Source organism: Carassius carassius, chromosome 8 (genome assembly GCF_963082965.1).
Source record: "Carassius carassius chromosome 8, fCarCar2.1, whole genome shotgun sequence".
Classification (NCBI taxonomy): Eukaryota; Metazoa; Chordata; class Actinopteri; order Cypriniformes; family Cyprinidae; genus Carassius; species Carassius carassius.
The window spans coordinates 5,658,490-5,680,832 of record NC_081762.1 but is presented as its reverse complement, the minus strand read 5'-3'; the positions used below and the strand labels follow the sequence as shown (position 1 = coordinate 5,680,832).

At 35.6% G+C, this 22,343-nt stretch overlaps 2 protein-coding genes and 1 long non-coding RNA gene across 3 annotated transcripts; 2 read left to right on the top strand and 1 right to left on the bottom strand.

The window, feature by feature from the left end:
- Positions 1-4,977: 4,977 nt before the first annotated feature.
- On the top strand, positions 4,978-14,198 carry eno2 (enolase 2). The gene is made up of 12 exons (XM_059555768.1): positions 4,978-5,258; positions 7,325-7,410; positions 7,743-7,838; positions 8,000-8,058; positions 9,167-9,236; positions 10,494-10,627; positions 10,738-10,960; positions 11,037-11,234; positions 12,141-12,342; positions 12,431-12,539; positions 12,661-12,719; positions 13,574-14,198. Exons 2-12 carry the CDS (start codon positions 7,326-7,328, stop codon positions 13,641-13,643), a joined length of 1,305 nt encoding a protein of 434 aa, XP_059411751.1. The 5' UTR covers positions 4,978-5,258; position 7,325; the 3' UTR covers positions 13,644-14,198.
- A 1,817-nt stretch (positions 14,199-16,015) lies between these two features.
- On the bottom strand, positions 16,016-20,550 carry LOC132145057 (triosephosphate isomerase A-like). The gene is made up of 7 exons (XM_059555767.1): positions 20,333-20,550; positions 18,889-19,012; positions 18,705-18,789; positions 18,455-18,587; positions 18,176-18,261; positions 17,677-17,783; positions 16,016-16,537 (listed from the first exon to the last, which is right to left on the bottom strand). The coding sequence occupies exons 1-7, from the start codon at positions 20,442-20,444 to the stop codon at positions 16,435-16,437; spliced, it is 750 nt and encodes a 249-aa protein (XP_059411750.1). The 5' UTR covers positions 20,445-20,550; the 3' UTR covers positions 16,016-16,434.
- LOC132145059 (uncharacterized) lies at positions 20,458-22,296 on the top strand. The gene is made up of 3 exons (XR_009434429.1): positions 20,458-20,707; positions 21,672-21,759; positions 22,172-22,296. It is a non-coding gene; the product is annotated as an uncharacterized LOC132145059 (long non-coding RNA).
- The last annotated feature ends 47 nt before the right edge of the window (positions 22,297-22,343 follow it).

Here is a 22,343-nt window from a genome sequence, read left to right as displayed (position 1 = left end):
GTCATGACAACCCACTCAGGCGCAACCCTCCTCCACACTTCAAAGCACCAAATATCCAGTAATATTGTCTCAGTCAAAAGAAAACACAGACCATAATATTCTTTCTGTGCTGGCAGTTGTCATGGCAATAAGCAAGAAAAAGGGGTTTCAGTGTGAGTGTGTGTGTGTGTGGGTCTGTCTGTCTTTCTGGGGTGGTGGGGGTGTAAGGGAGGGGTTTCAGATTACCATGCATGTTAAAATGAATACCATAATACTCTTTTTACGCTCTCTCTGGTACTTCCCTCCTCCCCCCACACCGAACCGAACATGACTCCATAACTGAGTGAAAGAGCCACATATGGACACCATCAGAGATGGCTACTGATAAACTCTTCAGGGACATTGGATTTGACCAAAAAATGAAAGCAATCAGGCCGTGATTTCAATGACTGCGCTCGATCCTTTCTCAAATCACTTTGCTTGTGCAACTATAGTAGGCTTAGTACATGGAATGCCTTTGGGAATTTATTTATTTTAGTGCGCATTTGTTTTAAGTGTTCTTAATTCAGAAAAAGAATGTTGCAGTCTTAATGTTTCTTAATGCATCCTCTCACATGCAAATCTTCTTCCACAAAGCCAGATTAAAAACACCTAAACATAAAGAGACAAAAATGAACAGTCCCGAATGTGATATTCCCTCTTTCCTCCCCCTTCAAACAGGCCCCCACCCCTCCCCCTTCGTAATGGCCCAGACATCCCATAATACACCCGACGACTGCCCCCCCCCCCAACTCCCCTAATCTCAGCCGGAACCTAATATTAAATCATGCAAAACTGCATAAACTGTTTTCTGCACAGGCTTACAGGATCATATCTGCAACACTGACTAGAAGTTATCCTTCAGTAGGCTGGTTAATTGTTTTTTGCACACTGTACAGACATTTACACACAATGTTCATTGTAAACATGAGGAAAAGGGAAGTAATTGGTCAAGGCTTCCAGAATTAATATTATGAGTATGACACAGGCAATATACATTACCATATAATGGCTGTGCTATTTCCATATCCTCATATTCCCCACCCCCATCATATTCCAAAGCATTGCAATCGATTAATTTTATCACATGGACCTATTGTACTTCCGTGAGTAAACAATGGATGTTAATTATAATGCATTAGTTTCAGGCGGGCCCCTGCTGCAACACACTATGAAATACAGTACACATTACTGTAAGTAGTTTAGATGTGTAAAAAATATATATATATATATATATTCTGATTAAAAAATAAGTAAATAATGATGCATGAGATGCATGGGGCACTGGAAGAGATAATGAGTAAACCTGCCAACCGTTACCATTGGAAACATTTGAAATCAGGTCAAATGCACGCTCTTTATTAATTCATAATGCTTTTAGGCGCACTGGGGTTGTCTTATTAATTTGTAGATCACATGGAAATATATATAGGCTATATTCTCATATGGAATGAATTCAGACCGCAAACTGAATAATTGAATAAAAGATCAAAAAAGTTTTTTTTTTTTTTTTTTAGTAAGCTATTTATGAGAAGCTTGCACACTATATTTTTGCTTCATATTCTATAGTTTCTTTCTGGTCTCAAAGCTTTCTGATCTAGTGTCTGGAGTGGTGGTGTAGACATACTATGAAAACCTAAGGTCTCCAGTAACTGACTCATGGCATCTCCTCTCTTCCAGATGTGCTTGTGAGATACAGTATGTGCTATTTTTAACCAACCAGCCAATCAACCAACATAACGCAATAGTTAGGTTATGATTACAATTTCTAGCACAACAGTCTTAAGAATGGTTAGGATCCATGTAGGGTGTTTATTAAAATCCATAATCCAACAAAAAAACTGCCTGGAAAACAAAACATCATAAATCTTTAAGATGTTAACCCAAAAGTTAATAACACAATACATATTAGGAGAAGACTAGGAAACACTAAACAATTTAAACATTTACTAAAGAGACTGTCTGCATAATTAAGTGTGTATTTATTTACCAGTTTGACTATACTAACGATTTAGGGTAAAGGTAATCATGGCAAACAATCAGGAATGTGTTGATGATGACCTCTAGTGGTTGACTACAATCTGGCATAGAGATATCGCTCCTCCTAGTGACCAGAAGTGATACACACAACTTGTAGACCCAGAGACGTGTCCAAATTATTATTTTTTTGGCTGGTTTAATTTGAATAAGACTTGAAATACATTTCGGTTTGAGCAAGTTCCAGGGTAATAGTGATTCGAGCTGTTTGAATCCATTTAACCTTATATTGTTTAATAGGCTATATGTTTACACTACTCTTAAAAAGTTTAAATACCTTTCACCACCTTTTTCAAATAAACACTGTTCTTCTTCATTTTATGTTAATCAAAGTATTCTGAAATAAAAATGTATCACAGTTTTTACAAACATATTAAGCAGCACAACTGTTTTCAATATTGACGGTAATAAGAAATGTTTCTGGAGCACTGAATCAGCATGCTAAATGATTTCTGAAGGATCACGTGACACTGAAGAATTACATTCACCCTCAGCTGAAGTGTTTCTATATGTGCTTTAGTTAGAACTTAGTGAGTATTAAATAAAAGTAATGTTCAAATGAAATGCATTCATTTATCATATAACTGTGCTGATTACAGAAATTGTATTACTGATTTAAATGTGATTCCACAGAATGTTATATTGATAGAATCAAGCAGTTATGTGGAGTGTAATGTTAAGATGACAAGATTTCTTATTTCGAGATGCATACTGCTGTATTTTTTTTAAAATAGACAACTCTGTGAAAGATATGCAAAATCATTTATGACAGTCCTGTGACTCTACAGTGACCTTTCTGCTAAAGTCAATTTGACACATGCTGGAAAGCCATGACTCAACAGAATCTGTACCACAGATTTGATTATTCAGCCAGGCTGAGATGTCAACACAATGAAAAGATCTTTCTTTTAAGAGTGGCATTTTAAAAGGGACAAAGAGACGCAGCTGTTCTTATTTATGCTTGAATCCTGTTGGCAGGTTAAACTGTGTCTATGCTGATGATTCAACATGCTAAAGATTTCAGGTCAGGGATTTCTTACTTTGTTCAAGCCTTAAACTCTATTGCCAAAACAATCACAATTTCTAAACTCTTTTACACTCTCAGAAAAAAAGGCACAAACGCTGTCACTGAGGTTGTACCTTTTTAAGGTACACATTTGTATCCCTAATGGGTACATTTTGTTACTTTAAAGGTACATTTAAGTGCATAAATTGTACAAATAAGTACCTAAATGGTACCTATCTAGTACCTTTTGCAAGGGAACCACCCCAATGTCAGTCTTTGTACGTTATTCCTGAGAGTGAACCCAATTCCAGTGTTTGATTATTGACCTCTGTAAACTGAGCTGAGGAACAGCTGACTCAAAAATGAAAATTTGCTGAAGATTAACTCACCTGCAAGCTATCCAATATGTAGATGAGCTTGTTTGTCAGATTAAGATAAATTTACCATCACGTCACTTGTTCACTAATGGATCCTCTGCAGTGAATGGGTGCCGTCAGAATGAGAGTCCAAACAGCTGATAAAAACATCGCAATAATTTACAACAAGTAATCCACACCACTCCAGTCCATCGATTAACATCTTTGAAACAAAAGCTGTGTGCTTGTAAGAAACAAATTCATGCAATGTCTTTAAATTTAGATCGCTGCGTCTGGCTAAATTTGAGTCCACATTGCTTTCTCCAAACATCTTAGCCTGAGTGGGAATTTTATTAGTTTAAAAAATATTTCTTGTTAGTGAATCCATCTCGGCTATGGGCTTTGTTGATCGAGGAAGAAACATTAACAACATTAAATATATTTTGAAAAACATTAATCACATTCATAACATTGAAAGCACCACAATATAATGTAACTGTGGCTGCCCAAGAGGTCCGTACTGCCTTCAGCTCAGTTTGAATGTATGACCCAATTCCCTGAAAAATAATCATATTACAATAAATAGTGTGATCGCAGATTATCTTTACTCACCTTTTTGTGTCAGTCTAATAAACAGTCTAAATTTTCACACTCACACACATACAAAAAAAAATATTTAAAATAAAACTATATACATCACTATAATTTCTGTAATAATATCGGTCATTCAGCAAGAACTTTGACTATGTTCTCTATAAGTTGAATTTATGAAATGCTGTTCATATAGAACGAATTTGTTAAATTAAAACTCAACAATATTTTACATTTTTCTTCTGTAATGAAACCTATTTCATTTCAAACAAGATATTCAGCAAGGGGGGGGTGTAGGACAGAGCTTAATTAGAATTGTTAAAAAAAATAGAGTGTTGATTCCAGAATGTTTAGTAAAGAGATTTAAAAAAAAAACATACTTAGTTTTTGTTGGCCATTGGTTAACAAATATGCAACAGGAAGCAGTTTCAAAGGCAGTGAAGTTCAATAAATACATTTATAAAGAATTTTTTCTGTATAAATATAGGTCATTTAGACTAGACAATTTTGCACTGATGAATCATACACAATAAAACAAGAAGCATAAATTAAGAAAGTAAATAAAGTTATATAAAAATCTTAATTTTATAATAAATAAAAATAATTTTCATGTCAGATTGATTTATAACAATTGAATTGATTTAAAAAAAATAGCATGCAAGTGAAATTATTTTTTTTTTTGTATTCTTTTACAATCAAATGTAACATTTTTCATTACAAATGATATTATGGCATGACAATTATAAATCAACATCAATTTGAGAATTTCTAAGATATTTATTATTTGACATCATGATTTTGTATTTTTCTTAAATTCCTTACTTTATTGTTGCAGGTTCGATTTGTAAAATGTAGGCCTGAATCACTTTTCACAAGCTTGCATTCCCTCGTAACACTGGATGATTTTAATCGTGCTTCTTTCTACCCAGTTCCTCCGTCTATTTTTACCAGCAGTCACGGAGGAACATTGCAGCACCCGTGTTTGTTGTCTCCCCTCCTCTTCTCGGGTCTCTCGTTCCCTCTTATTAATCAGTCGCCTTGACCTACTCATCCTCCTCTTTCTCTTTCTCTCCTCCTCTCCTCTCTAATTCTCAGCATCTTCCTCTGACTCATCTTTTCATCCTCTCCCCCTTCTGTTTCTCCTCTCCTCTCACTCTCATTCTGGTTTCCACCCCACCCTCTCTCTCTCTTCCGCAGCTCGACTCTTTCAGGCTTCCCTAATAACGCAAGGCTCCGCGCGCTGAAGGCAGGTAATCATCGCTTGAAAGCTTTTATTCTTCCTTTTGCACCTTTCATCATTAATGCATCTGTTGCGGGGACATTAAGATGATTTGGCTTATAGATTATTCAGTTTGGGCATGATTTTTTGAATGTTGCATTAATTTATGAGCAGTTATTTATTATTATGTAAGGACATAGTTGTTTTAAGAGCACGCCTCTGCGGACAGACAGCTGCATGCGGAGTCACTCCTGATGTTTGGATGCTGGGTGTGAATGTGGGTGGCGGTGTTGTTTTCTGGTGCCCGCTGGTGAAGGGTCGGGCAGATGGATCCTGCACTATGTGTCTGCTTATATAGGCTACGTGTGCTATAAGTGTGTTTCCAATCTGTTTTCATTGGAAGATCATTTATTTTACTCAATTGAATCTTCACTCGCTTCGTTCATTTTAAGTTAAAATGTTAGATTTAAAAAAAAAAACAAGCTTTTTAAAAAATAATTACAGGGAAGTCATTAATGCAACAAATTGTGAGAAACGCAAACGATTAGTTCACCGCGAGAGTTCCGAGTCGTATATTTGTCACGTGACAAACACAAAACGAACGAATCGCTAGTGAACGAGCCATCGCGCTGGTTCTCATGACAATCCCCGTGCGACCATTCGCTTCGGTGCTCCGGAAAGCTCTTCTTTTCGCCAAAGGGATGTTAAATTATTTATGTTTTTCTTGCCCCATCACGCCACTTTTTTCTGCGCTATCCACCCCTCCCCTCCCCTCCGCAGACCGCCCCTCCCGTCTGTATATCTGCTGACAGCCCGGTTGCTGCAGTATCCCACTGGCACGGCGGATTCAGATGCACGATCAGGGGCTGCTCAGACCGTGGCACCTGCGGGAATACATGCCAGCGTTGTCGTTACAAATCAAGCCCCTCCTCCTTCTCCTCCTTCTCCTCCTCCCTCGGTTTAAACGCTGGTGGTCTGTGCTACAAGACGCGCATTCCATTAGCAAGGTGACACGTGCGCTCGTGTCGGTCGTGGCATATTTAGAATGCATTTTGCATGTTCTGGGTTTTCATTGGCTGCCAGCGTGGCTTGAACTGTATCTCTCATTGGAACTGAATGTTCCAGAAAAACGGTTCCATTTTCAAAGCCATCAGATTGATTGACATGATGTGTATGGAAAGATATGGGTTAAGTCAAAATGGATGCTCTTTATTCTACTTTACGCACGTTCCTGCTTTTATTTTCCTTCAAAATTAAACACATTATAGAAGTAGAATGGGTTGCAAATGGCTATGTGATGTTGAGTTTTGATTTCGAATTGAATGGGTAAACAAAACCCTGGCATTGCTTCAGAGAAAAAAAAAAAAGATTTTTTGACTTTATTAGCATAGGACAGTGTAGAAGTTACTGGAAGTGAAATGGGAGAGACAGAGAGAAGGGGCTGAGATTGAGAAAGGATCTAGAGCTGGGATTCGATCTCGGGATGCCCATGGCACAACTGTGCTGTATGTCGATGCTCTGCCCATAAGGCTACTGACTTAAAAACATAAAGATTTGGATCTCTCGGAGGACCAACATGCTTTTTTGTCAACTCTTTGCGGCATCAACTGCAACCTGACTAATTGTGTGGAATAAAAGATACAAAATACAGTAAGGAGCCAAAAGCCAAACCCTGTTGCAGAAATGTAGTCAGCACTTTATTTTATGCACCAAACGCTAAACTCAAAAATTCACAAAAGCTCCATTGTGTAATCAAGGACAAATTGTACTCAGCATGTCCCCAAAATACTCATTCTGTGAGTGGTTTTCTGGATCACAGAATACATATTGTCTTTTAAAAACCCTAATTGTTCACTTAAATTGATGCATTTTGCATCTGAGCAGCATATCGAATATATAAAGAGATTTATTGCAGGTGCAGGTATAGCAAAACAGTGTTGGTGCTGATATGCTGGAGGACTTGCTCACTTTTAGATGTTTGTCTGACTCATGCAAGGTTAAGGTTAATTAAAGGATGCTATGGACACAGTTTCTAAACGTCTTGTCCAGTTAGAGTCAGCAGAGGTTTAGCTCATTCCCTCTCTCTTGTTTTCTCAGGATGTCCATTGTGAGCATTGTTGCCAGGGAAATCCTGGACTCTCGGGGAAACCCTACAGTGGAGGTGGACTTGAGAACTGATAAAGGTGAATCAGTAGAGTCTCTTGACAACAATGGATGAGCAGAATGGCATCCTGAATTTTAAAACCAAAAGAATATGTGATTTCCACAATGTAAATTAAATAAATAAAAAATTCAGATGTCTTCAAAAAAAATTTTATTAAAAGCATCTGCAAAAATGCATGAATGCAAAATACAAAATAATAAATGTCAATATATATCCAAACACGAGTTACTTTTAAGAGACAAATGTAAATGTATAAAAATTCAATTGTCAACACAGGGTCTATCACTAAGATATGGATGCATTATGTATTATCCACTGCTGTAAATAAATGACAGATTTGTTATTTTTTAGGTCTGTTCAGGGCTGCGGTGCCCAGCGGAGCTTCGACAGGCATCTATGAGGCACTGGAACTCAGAGATGGAGACAAGAGCCGTTACAAGGGCAAAGGTGAGCGATCACACATGGTCCATGGTCACATTGGCACTATAAACCATCATAAAAAAACAGATCACTTCAATCTAAAAAGATCATTTTTTCAATCATTTTGTTTATTTTATCTTCAATTTTACCTGCGGTGACCTGTATCTTTGCTTTTCTTGTGTTTTAAGGCGTACTGAAGGCTGTTGGTCATATTAATGACACTCTTGGACCAGCCCTCATCGCATCTGTAAGTGCAAAGAGAATTAGTATTTTTATGACAAATAACCAAAGAATCAGTGTTCAGCAAGCACAAAGAAGGGGTATAAACTGCAATCTGTGCATATTTGCTTAATTCTGGAAAAGGTCTGAATTAACCAGAGATATTTAAGCGATATTTGGATTCTAAGTTAAAAATCATCTAATAATTTGCAGCTTATATTCAAAATATACTTAGTTTCAACGGGAGCACAGCTAAGTTTGTTGTTTAATGCATTTTCACTATGATTTACATTATTTTACAGGCTCCTATTTTTTTCATCCCATGCATTTTTTTCAACAGACATTTTTCGCCACTTTCCCAATAGTTTTAAATCACTTTTTACAGTTTAATTCTAAGCGATTGTTAATGTAATTATTTGTTATTTGTTTGTTTTACAGATCAGATTCCGATCAGATGGGATCAGAATCCGATCCCACCCCTGCACTTTTCTTAATAATTTTTCTTTTTATTTTTTTACACCCATTCACTTATAATAGGAGATTTTAAAACAGGTTCCACTGCTACCAATCTACCAAAGGCAGAGACACAATTATCTCCATTATCCAGGTCTTGATTTTCATTCTGATCTACACATTCCATTCTTTCCTTTTCATGTCTTTTTTTTATGTCACAGATACTCCCATGTCTACTGCGCAAAAGCTAAAAACTCAGATATTGCACATTTATAATTTGATCAATTGATGTTAACAGCAGCACTATGTAAATTTGGGCGCTCTGGCGGTTAATAAACAGAACTGCATTTATCCCGCGGAAGAACATTTTAACCGGAGCTACTTCTTTAAGTTTATGTCTATGGCGATTCATGCAGGTATGTGTTATTCCGACCAGGCTACAATAGTCCAAATATAAGCACTTATTATAAGTGTACCGTAGTGATTCGGGATAAGACAAAACACGGTTTGGAAGATGAATTCATGTTGTACTCGCTCATTATAAACATTTAGCTAATTTTGAAACAGAAGTTGTTACACAGTGCTGCTTTAATTCCACAGCATCAGGGCTAATGATTAATCAACATTTTCATCACTGTATTTTATTAACCTTGAGAGATTTATCTTCATGATGTGAACTTTAGGGGATCAGTGTGGTGGAACAGGAGAAACTGGACAACATGATGATCGAAATGGACGGCACAGAGAACAAATGTAAGTTATTCTCTGATAAAATATCAGATTTGAAAAGCTCAGTCAGAATAGAAATGAAATCATCATTTACTCACCCTCATGATGTTCCAAACCTGTATTATGTTCTTTATTATGTGGAACACAAAAGATGTTCAGCGCTGAGAATGTGTATAAAATGACAGAAAAGCAGCATACAATATGCCCAATATGACCTTATTTGCTACATTCCAAGTCTTCTGAAGCCATAAAAAATCAAAAATCATAAAATCATCCCCTCCACTGTAGCTTCTATTAAAACACACTGTGCACAAGTGTGGTGTGCCAGATTTGTTGTTAGCAATGCCAAGGAGTTGTGACCTGCCAAGTTTGAGTTTGAGTAAATGATGAAAGAGTCTTGTGTTCTTTAGGAGACCTATTTATAATATCATAAATGATAATAAAAAGGTTACATGAAAATAACTGTTTTCTATTAGAATATATTTTAAAATGTAATTTATTCCTGTGATGTCTCACCTGATGGTTAAGAAATCATGCTGCATTGCCGATTTATTGCTCAATAAACATTTGTTATTATTATCAATCTTGCTTAATATTTTCGGGGAAATTGTGATGCATTTTTCAGGTATCTTTTAAGAGAAGTTAACAGATTTTATTTGAAATATAAATCTTTTGTAAGATTATGCATCACTTAACTTTTGTTCAATTTAATGCATCATTGTTGAATTCAAGTATTAATATATATATATATATATATATATATATATATATATATATATATATATATATATAAAACTGATTCCAAACTTTGAATGATAGTTTGAAATCTGGGCAATCCAAAATAAAAGTTTTTGTGTACATACATTTATGTGTGTGTACTGTGTATATTTATTATGTATATATAAATACACACACATGCATGTATATAAGAAACATTTTTTATGTTTATATATTACATATATATAATTGAAATGATATGAATGTAAATACATATTATATACATAATATTTTCAAAATATATACTGTATGTGTGTGTTTTTACATACACATAATGAATATACACACAGACATACACATGTATATATACAAAAACCTTTATCTTGGATGCAATTAATCGTGAACTAAAATACCTTTGAAAAAAAAACATTAATATTTTCAGAAAATTATTCCAAACCTTACATTGTTTATGGAAAAAAAAAAATCTTATGCAGTGAAACTAGCACAAAAAAATGAGATGATTGAATACAGTCTTCATTTTAAATCTGTTTGTCGCGTCTGCAGCTCAGTTTGGAGCTAATGCCATCCTGGGAGTGTCTCTGGCCATCTGCAAGGCCGGTGCGGCAGAAAAAAGCGTCCCTCTGTATCGTCATATTGCTGATCTGGCAGGAAACACAGAACTAGTGCTGCCAGTTCCTGTAAGAAAACTCATTACTCAGCTCGCAACATCATGATTCACATCTGTAGGTGTTGTCTCCTGATTATCAAGGGAAATAGACTTAGCACATCTTCTCCAAACATTCGCCAGGCCTTTAATGTCATCAACGGAGGCTCTCATGCTGGAAACAAGCTCGCCATGCAGGAGTTCATGGTGCTTCCTGTGGGGGCGGAGTCTTTCCGGGATGCCCTGCGTGTCGGAGCCGAGCTCTACCAGACGCTCAAGGGTGTCATCAAGGAGAAGTACGGCCAAGACGCCACCAACGTCGGCGACGAGGGAGGATTCGCTCCAAACATCCTGGAGAACAGTGAAGGTGTGTTTCTTCATCGCCTTGACTGAGCGTGTGATCCAGTTTCATCATAATGAATTTATCTATCATGTCGCCACAGCACTTGAGTTGATAAAGACGGCCATAGACAAGGCCGGCTTCACAGATAAAGTCGTGATCGGGATGGATGTAGCCGCCTCTGAGTTCTACCGCGACGGCAAGTACGACCTCGACTTCAAGTCTCCTCCAAACCCAGACAGACACATCAGCAGCGATGAGCTGGTGGAGATCTACCAGACGTTTGTCAACGATTATCCAGGTGACACGCTTCACTAACACTTAAAACTGAAACAAGTTAGCATGAGAATAGGAATATAACTACTTATCAGCCTTCTTTGCAAAGTTACAGCCATCCATGATCAACTTATATACACTACTGTTCTGAAGTTTGTTTTTCAAAGAAGCCTCTTATGCTCACCCAAGCTGCATTTAATTTATCCAAAACACAGTAAAAATAGTACAATTGTGAAATAATTTTAGTATAAAACTGTTTTCAATTTTAATGCATGTGACCCTGAACCAGTCATAATCATTAATTTGTTGAAATTGAGATTCATATATATAAAAATAAAATAAGCTTTCCATTGATATATGGTTCATTAGGATAATATTTGATTGAGATCATATTTGAAAATCTGGAATCTTAGGGTGCAAAAATGTACCCTTTTTTCCTAAATATTGAAAAAAATCGCCTTTAAAGTTGTCCAAATGAAGTCCTTAGCAATGCATATTACCAATCAAAAATAAAGTTTTGATATATTTACGGAAGCAAATTTACAAAATATCTTCATGGAACATGATCTTTACTTAATATCCTAATGATTTTTGCCAAATTAAGACTTTTTAAAAGGTTTTGGTTTTATGCTCCAGGGTCACAAATTTTAAAATGTCATTTATTTCTGATATGGCAAGGCTGAGTTTTCATGATCCTTCAGAAACCATATGCTAATTATATGCTAATATGCTGCTCAAAAAACCACGATGCATTTTTTCAGGAGTTTTTTGATGGATAGAAAGTTCATCAGAACAGCATTTATTTGAAATAAAAGGATTTCTTAACTTTATAATTATTTATATTTTCAACTTTTGATCAATATAATGCCGTCTTACTAAATAAAAATATTATCATTTATATATAATCTTTTGTTCCTCTCTTCATCACTAGTGGTGTCCATCGAGGACCCGTTTGACCAGGACGACTGGGCCGCTTGGACTAACATGACGGGCTCCATGGGGATCCAGATCGTGGGCGACGACCTGACCGTGACAAACCCCAAGAGGATAGAGAAGGCTGCGGAAGACCGCGCATGCAACTGTCTGCTCCTGAAGGTCAACCAGATCGGCTCCGTCACAGAAGCCATCCAGGCGTGAGCAACCATACAAGCTCCATGAACCATAGCATATCACCAGCATCTCCAGCTCCTAATCTTCTCATTTGAACTGTGTGTCCCTCAGATGTAAGCTAGCTCAGGCCAACGGATGGGGCGTGATGGTCAGCCATCGCTCAGGAGAGACAGAAGACACTTTCATCGCTGATCTAGTGGTGGGACTCTGCACTGGACAGGTACACACACACACACACAGTGTTAGCATTATGTACAAAGACGATTCGTTTTACAAAACCAACTTAATCAAATCATTAAGTTTTTCTCGCCTTGACAAACTCTTTTTCTCTTATCTTTCAGATAAAGACAGGAGCTCCATGTAGATCTGAGCGTCTCGCAAAATACAACCAACTTATGAGGCAAGAGAGCATTCACTCTTACCATTTTAAAGCAATCGAGTTAAAAAGGATTTCAATCCCCAAAATTATGTCCAAACATACTTTTTGCCACTTTTTTTAAATAGGCTGTTACTACAATGTTTTAAAGTGTTAGGTTTAGATTGCAACTCAGATTTGTAAAGCACAGTCTTATTTTAGTATCAAAGATATATTATTCTAGTTTTTATTTTGAAAAACATTTGTGTTAAAGTTTTAGTCATTTTGTTGGTGTTTTTTTTTTTATTTTTAGGTTTTGGTATTTTTTTATATATTTATAATATGCATTGTATTTTTTTTTACGTTTTTGTTTTTTGTTAATTTTTCTAGCTTTTAATTTTTTGTTTTTATTTCATTTTAATAAAACTATAATTTAATGTTATTATATAAAGTACAGTTTTTAATGGTTTTAGTTTTAGATATCTACAATAATCCTGGTAAAGCCACAACTGTTTACTTTTTTTTAAAATATATGTATATATTTAAAGTTACTGCTAAATTGTTCATACTTATTTTAAGGTATCTAACAGTAAGTATTAAACCTTTGCTCAACTCTCTATACAATTGGATGATAAAAAAATGTTAAATAGACCCCATAGACTCTTTTCCCCATAGGAAATGTTCTTTAGAAAATGTACAAATGTTTGATTGTGCATCATCATCATCATATGCCTCAACTGACTGAAAAAGTCCCAGTCTCAAAAATAGCCAAAATTGGCCACATAAGAAACTAATAATTGCTTGGATTAACATTGTTGATTACGGTCTTCTAGCTGTTTCTCTGTATAATTAATCCACGTCCACCTCTGCCAATCTGTCTGTTTTTTCCTGCCTCACAGGATTGAAGAAGAACTGGGCGATCAGGCTCGATTCGCCGGGCACAATTTCAGAAACCCTAGCGCTCTGTGATACTGACATCACCACACCGAAATCACACAAAAAACAGCTGACAAACAGAGTATGTACTGCACTGAACCGACTGACCACCCGTGACGTCCCCTCAAATGATTCAAAATGCATTAAAACAGCACTATTTGCACTGATATACAAAAACACGACTTGCTCAGACACTCAAAGTATATATTTAAACTGAACTGGATTGTGGACAGGCTTTTGATAGACCAAATATTATGCACAGTGGATCCTGGACCGACCAACATTATGCACAAGTGATACTGAATTACTTGACGGGCAAAACATGTGCAAAAGGGTGGACATGCATGCATATGATACAGAAAATGGACCTTGAATTTAACAAGGCAAAGACTTTAAAAAAGAAGGATTTAACTCAGATGGAATAAAAGTAGAGATTTATTTAAATCAGGTGTAATCTTTAAAATTAAGCTTCAGTTTCGATGTGAAATGTATGTACATAAATAAATAATAATAATGTCTAGGCTGACTTGCCACGATATAGAAATCAAATGTAATTTTTATGGTTCATTGCATGAGAACTTGGCAAAAGTCTATAGATTTTGGAGAAAGGAGAGGAGATAAATCAAATAGTAAACGGAGTATTTTTTGCTGGGTCTAGAATTTACTCTAAAAGACCACGCCATTAGATGCTTTTTATCAAACAATACGCTCTTTCTCAGATGCTGTTTTGTGTCCATCTCTGATCCAAAAGCATGCCGAGAAAAAAGAAAAATTGTCTTTTAAAACAAAATGTTATTTATTCAAATCAACAAATAAAATAAAAAGTGTTCTACTCATTTTATTACATGATGCATTTAAGATAATGTGTAGAATATATTTATTTCAACAAAGTGAAATAAAAATATGTCCCGATTATGTTATGATATTGTTGCCTTATGGCTCCCTACATAGATCAACACAGCAAAAAATTAATAAATAAAGAGATTGAAATCTAAAGGATAGTACATAATGTTCACATATCACTTCTAATAATAATAATAATTATTATATTCAAGAACCTCCTAATCTTCATAAGTCTGCCTGATTTTCTCATGCAGTGACTCTTAAAATGTACTTTTACATTTTCTTTTACCCTGATCTCCATCCTAAAGGGGAATAAAACCGACTCTAAGTGAGCCATCTGTTGGCACATTTCTTGCTCAACCAATGGCGTGTGTTTGGGGGCGGGGCTACCATCTCCAAATATATAAGAGACAGCTATAAGAATGACATGCTTCACTTCTGCTTTAAGATGAATGATCAAAATCTAGTAGTGAATGAGAGACATAACAATTACGATGACAGATCTGATTCAAGAACTGGACCGACAGACACAGCTTACATGAAGAGACCAAACACACACACACACACACACACACACACTCACTCACATTTGTGTAGCAAAGTCTCACCCTCGACGCACATGATTCCTTATTCTCTTTCTCTCCCCATGGACTTGCAGTCTGTGTTGCTTTCTTTCTCTCCCCCCTTTCCTTCTTGTGGTTATGACTTGGCTTGTTCCCCCATACCTGAAATCTTTTTCCTCCCTGATGACTTCTCTTTTCATCATTTTGTGAGATTATTATGGTGAAAGAAGAAAAAAAAAAAAGCAAGATCGTGAGAAAATGTAAAAAATAACTGAGAAGGCTGTCTCATGTTATGGAATAATAAAGCTGTCATTGCTTTCGTCAAACTTGAGTCCCTAAGTGTGTTTTCTTCTCGTTAGAAGCAGAGGAGGACGTTTAAATGGCTTTTCACCATTTAGACAATCAATTATAGAACAGGATAGTGTTTTAATGGGTTTTAAAATGTTATTTCTTGTCATCTACATTAGAAAACTCATATTCAAAAAAAAAAAGTTTTTAAAAGAAATGACTACTTTTGTTTTTGGAGGATGCATTAAATAAATCAAAAGTGTCAGTTAAGACATGTACAATGTTCAAAAGATTTTGATTTCTTTTGAACTATCTATTCATCCAGAATTGTGAATGTATCAGTTTCCACAAAAAATATTACAAGAATAAGAATCATTTCTTGAGCAGCAAATCAGTATATTATTATGATTTCTGAAGGATCACATGACACTGAAGACTGCAGTTATGATGCTGAAAATGAAGCTTTGATCACAGAAATAAATTACATTTGAAAACATATTAAGAAAATTTATTTTAAATTGTAATATTTCACAATATTACTGATTTAGCCAAATACATAATTGCAAACTTGATGCTTCTAAAATTATATCTAAAATTAATTGTAAAAATTATGCAAAAAATATATATATATTTTACACCATTTAGCCTTTAGTTTCAGTACACACAGCATTTACGTGAGTGATTAAATCAGAAAAAAAGACACTATGAGAAGACAGGACAAATATATTTTTAATTTTCTACCGAGGTAGTCATTTCTACAGAGGATAAAGTGCTCATTAACTCACTACAAACTCAGTTAAGCATTCAACGCTGGTCTTGTAAGTCTCAATGCGGAGAATACAGTATGTTAGATTTCAAGTAGTGTGCTCTGGAAGTGCATAGACAACACAGCAGTTAACTCCAGTGCAGCAGCAATAACAAACTAACATGCCAAAGCTCTCTTCTATTACTTTAAGTGGGAAGGGAGTTGATATTAATATTCCAGTCCAATAACCCACCTGTTTAACAAGCAGGTGAGCAAAAGCAACACAACCACAAAAGCACTTTCAGACCTGCTGGAATGACAAGAAGCTGATATACACTGATTGGGAAGTGCGGCAGTTTTGGACCGTCAGAATGGCTGGACGTCTCTATGAGCTGGCATTTATGATGTCAACAAACTCCGGCTTAAGGGAAGCACCTCCAACCAGGAAGCCATCGACATCAGGCTGGGCTGCCAGCTCTTTGCAGTTTTGCAGTTAACAAGCAGGTGAGCAAAAGCAACACAACCACAAAAGCACTTTCAGACCTGCTGGAATGACAAGAAGCTGATATACACTGATTGGGAAGTGCGGCAGTTTTGGACCGTCAGAATGGCTGGACGTCTCTATGAGCTGGCATTTATGATGTCAACAAACTCCGGCTTAAGGGAAGCACCTCCAACCAGGAAGCCATCACTGCTCTGTGTGTGTGCACTTCGGATGGGTTAAATGCAGAGCACAAATTCTGAGTATGGGTCACCATACTTGGCCGAATGTCACTTCACTTTCACTTTCACTTTTTTCACTTAAAAGGGGATCAGCATTGAGTCAATAAAGACTTTGACATGTTATGCATAGATGAGTAGTATTTTAGCCAGAAGCAATGATCTCGATGGAACTTTTTAGTACAAACACACAGCTTTTCGCTTTACAAGACATTCATTTATATATATATATATATATATATTAACAAAATAACATCCATTCAATCAAATAAACAAACAGGGAAGGTGGTGCAACAGACATATTATCAATAATTTACAATCTAAAAGAGAAAACAAATTCACAAGACATTAACTGATGGACTAGATTCATGTGGATTACTGTGTTGTTTTTATACGCTGTGTGGACTCTTATTCTGACGGCACCCATTGACTATAAAGCATGCATACTGTAGGTGAGCAAGTAACGTAATGCTAAATTTCTCCAAATCTGCTCTTATCAAAATAGAGCACAATCTTCTATTAGCATATATTTCTGAATGACTTGAAAGTAAATACTGTGTAAAATAAGAGTTTAAATTCTATTGCAACAAAATAGCAACGAGAAGGTCATGGGTTCGATTCCCAGAGAATACATACAATGATAAAACGTTTACTTTGAATGCAGTTTAAATTGCTTTGAATAAAAGCATCCACCACATGCATAACTAAATATGAGGGTGATTTTTGCAATCTTATTTTCTTTCATTAAATGCATCATGCATGGACGTTTTAACAAATTTCTTTTGTGTTTCACAGATGAATGAAGGTCATTGGGATGTGGTGTGACATGAGCTGAGCAATGACAGAATATTCCTTTTTGGGTGAACTATATCTTTAAGGCTGCTCAGAATTGAGCAGACAGGATGTTCCGAACACTGCAGACTCACCTCCATAGATGATGCGCACAGAGTCGGCTACTGCATCCGACAAATTCGCTCTCAGCCATCCCCTCAGCTTCTCATGCACCTCCTGAGCCTGCAGCACAGTTTATATACACCAACATTTCAAAAGAAGGTTTTTCCAAAGCAAAGATCAATTTTATGTTCCCTAAAGAACCATTCAAGTGACAGTTCCTAAAAAAAAATAATTTTCTTAGTGTAAAACATTTGAATGATCTGAAAAATCTCGTTCCACTACAAAAAGAATCTTTTGTGGAATGGAAAGGTTCCATGGGTCCATCAATGCCAATAAAGACCCTTTATCTTTTTAAGGGCAACACCAAATAAAGTACATGTTCATAAACAGAATGACTTTAAACTACAGTATAATGTAAAAGCATTTTATTGTTCATGCTTTGATGCATATGCATTTCATAAATATGAAATAATGGATAATGGAGACGAAACATGATATGATTACAGATTTACCTGATCAGGAGTGGCAGTTTTGCCAGTGCCAATGGCCCAGACTGGTTCATACGCTAAAACCACCCGAGTCCAGTCCTTCACATTGTCTACAAAATATAGAAAGTTATAAAGTTTTTCACATGCATGAACAGGGTCCTAGAAATAAAAAATGTTCAGCACATGAGCATTTCATATAAACCCTAAAAATAAATCTGCCAAATAGGCCATCTTAGCATATTTGCTGACGATCCACAATGTTAAAATCACATATTTGATATCAGATTTGTGTTTTCAAATGACCTGCAATGACTTTGGTCTGTTCAAACACCACGTCCTCAGTGGTTCCAGCTTCTCTCTCCTCTAGTGTCTCCCCAACGCAGGCGATCACACCCAAATCGCTCTCTAGGCAATGGGCCACCTTCTGGCCAATCAGCTGCAAAGCACATCACAGCCAATCGGAGAACAGCACAAATATGCATCAACATGAGGCCTGAATTTCATCATACTGAAAACCAAAGACATATAAGGGTTTGGATTCCTATTACAATACCTCATCACTCTCTCCAAACACGTGACGCCTCTCAGAGTGGCCCAGAATCACCCACTCGATGCCGCAGTCTTTAATCATCGCCGGGCTAAAGCGGCAAAGAAAAGTAGAGAACGTGAAATATGGTTGTGACAGTGATAAATGGTTGTTCGTAAAAACTATAAGAGATACCAATGAGCACATATACCTGATTTCCCCGGTGAAGGCTCCTTTGGGTACCTTATAGCAGTTCTGGGCGGCCACACCGATCCTCTGGTCCAGCTTAGACCTCACGTAATCAAGATAGATGGACGGCGCTCCACACACCACCTCTAAACAATGAAGACAAAACCAGTGTTATGATGATGATATATAAATACGAAAGCCAGCAAGAACACTCTTAAATGAATAAACAAAGCATCTGTCATCATTTACTCACCATCATATAATATATTTCTTTTTTTATTATTATAATTATTTTATACTGCCTCTAAATGTGTTAGATATTTTCCTCTAGATAGAATGGAAACAAATTATGGAAGCCTGTTTCTGTTTCTGTTTCTTTTTCCCCTCTGAATACTGAGTTTTCATCTCGCAATCCTGTTTTTTAGTTTCTGTCACTGAACTTAGAAACTTTCCATCTTGAACTTTTTAATCTCAACTTTTTCTTCTCGCCAATGTGAATGTACAGTGAATTCTAATAGAAATCAGAAATAAAACGAACTGTCAATTTTAAGAAAACTGTCAGAATTGTGAGAAAAAAGTAGCAATTACCTTTTTTTGTAAATACATTTTGTGTGTGTGTGTGTGTGTTTGTGAAATGTTTTATTGTTGTTATTATTGACTAACTCTGAATGGGAACAAATAATTTGGCTAACAAATATTTGACGCATATGGGACAAAAATTTAGATTTAGCTAAAAAGTATATATAAAACATATATATATAACGTTGTTTATATATATATACTTTTATCCATAGCGACTTACATTGCATTCAAACTAACAATTTTGTCCTAACACACACATACATATTTATTTATAATGTTATTGTGTGTGGAATATTCTTAATTAGTTCCTTCTGAATTTATTAGATTTCTTCCCCCAGGTAGAATGGGAACCAATAATTTGGCGATCAATTAAGACAAATATGGTACATGAGACAAATAAGGGATAGGGCAAATATAATTTGCCTACTTATTTAGCTAATAAGCTGTATTTTTATGTAATTTTAGGCATATGTGACAAATATAGGATATATGGGAAAGGACAAATACAGAATTTGTAGGACCAAAAATGATAAATTAATAATGAAGCTCTCTACAGCAGTCCTATGAAAAAATGTCGTTTTCTTAAGAAAAATAATACATGACTGTAATGACATGCAATAATATAAGAAAATCAACTGTAAAACAAAATAAACTAGTTTTATATTTTAAGTTTTAACATTATTGTTATGTAAAAGCACGCGACCCTCCATCAATTTAAAGGGTCACGTGACGTCATGCAGCAAACTGTCTCTGTTTCTAAACAAATCCGTCGATTAGCTATATATGCAAAATACATCCGACTAATCTGTGAAATTAAAAAATGAAATACTTTTACTACATATTATTTCAGGTAAACAACGTAACATCAAATGAACGCCATGGACCTGTTTCATCGTTGAGACTGGCCGTGTTCAAGGTCATTATGAGCTCGCCCAAACTCTCTTTATCGCCGTTCATTTTCCAGTTTCCTCCCACGAATAATTTTCTTGAGGACATTTTTGCGAGACAAACCGAAAAAAACAAACACAACGACTACAGTATAATCGGTCCCGTTTGTTAAACAATTACGATTCCTACTACGTAGAAGGCTTGGTTGTTAATATTCAGGAGTAAGCGCTTTGGCATTGGAAGATTGCAAGAAACGTCATGACGTTCTGATTAATATTCATGAGGTAAGGCCTCTTCGTAGAAGCAAAGTCAGCGCATTCTAATTAACGTTAAAGCACTCCGCTTTCGCAAGGATATAAACTCCATGGAACGTAAGCATATTTAATAACAATAATTAATCTTCATGAGCTAAACTTTAGGAATACTGAATCTGTTTACTATATAAACTGCAACGAAGAACTCGATTTACAATTAGAATTACAAAACAAATTACATTATCTTTATGTTATCACACTATGTTATCCAACATTAGTTGAGAATGTTCCAAAGAACATTCTGTGCTTCAGGTGAATCAAGTAATATGGCCTTTTATACAAAAGAGTTCACAAGGTCAGTGACATTTGCAGAATGTCCTTTATTTATTTAATAAATAAATGTCCTTTATCCATTTAAAGTAAACATCGTTCCCTAGATGAAATCACGTCCATATGTGACCCTGGACCACAAAACCAGTCATAAGGGTAATTTTTTTAAAATTGAGATTTATACCTCACCTGAAAGCTGAATAAATAAGCTTTCCATTTATGTTTGTTAGATAGGATAATATTTGGCTGAGATACAACTATTTGAAAATATGGAATCTGAAGGTGCAAAAAAATCTAAATATTGAAGTTCACATGAAGTAACAATGCATATAGCTACTACTGCTAATAATAATAATACAATTATTAATATATTTACAGTGGGAAATTTACAAAATATCTTTATGGAACATGATCTGTACTTAATATCCTAATAATTTTTGGTATAAAATAAAAATCAATCAATAATTTTGTCCCATACAATGTATTTTTGGCTATTGCTGAAAATATACCCCAGCGACTTAAGACTGGTTTTGTGCTCCAGGGTCACATATAATTATTTTTTAATGTTAAATAATTAATTATTTGCAATTTAAGGAGGTTTTTAGGCAACTCCATGTGTGTCTATATTATGGTGCTATATCATTATAAGCTGTTATTCAGTGCAGTTCATTTTATAATGCACTTTTTACAATGCATATTGTTCTGAAATATATATTTCGTCATATATTAAGTCTACTTTCTCATTTCACAGCCAAAGTAATCAGAACCACAGACTTCATCAAGAATGGGAACTTTAGTCAATTGCTTGTCTTGAAAAGCTCTATTGAAAGTGGATTAGAGTAAGTCTCACGTCCTCCTTCTTAAGTTAAAGAAAAAAAAACAACTGCCTGATCTACTTTCTCAAGGTGAATGAGATTGGAAGAGGCGATAATATACTTAAGGGAATTAGGTTTACAATGTGACTTCACAAACAGAACTAAAAGCCAATGACTTGAGAGACTTACCATTAAACAATACAAAAAAGATCTGCACACTGTTATTCTCCCTTCATTTAAAAGTTTTATATTATTTGATGTATTTTTTGAACTTGCACCTGGCCAAGATGCTTTGGATTTGTGTACTTTGACTTTTTTATATAGTTAATTACCATGAACATAAATTCTGACTTGGATGACGAGTCACATATTTGCCTGGGCTGACATTTTATAGCTATATAGCTTTAAACGTCTTGCTTTCTTCCCTATTATAAAGGTATTCTGCTGTTAAATTTTCCAAAAGCCCAGTTTTGTGACCTTATTTGCTTTTCAAAGGTTAGATTTTTTTCCCCAATAATATTTTTGGCTCTTATAATATTTCGTTCTCTCATAAATTAATTCTGTTAAAAAAGTAACATTTTTCAAATGATATTATTATTCAAATGCCC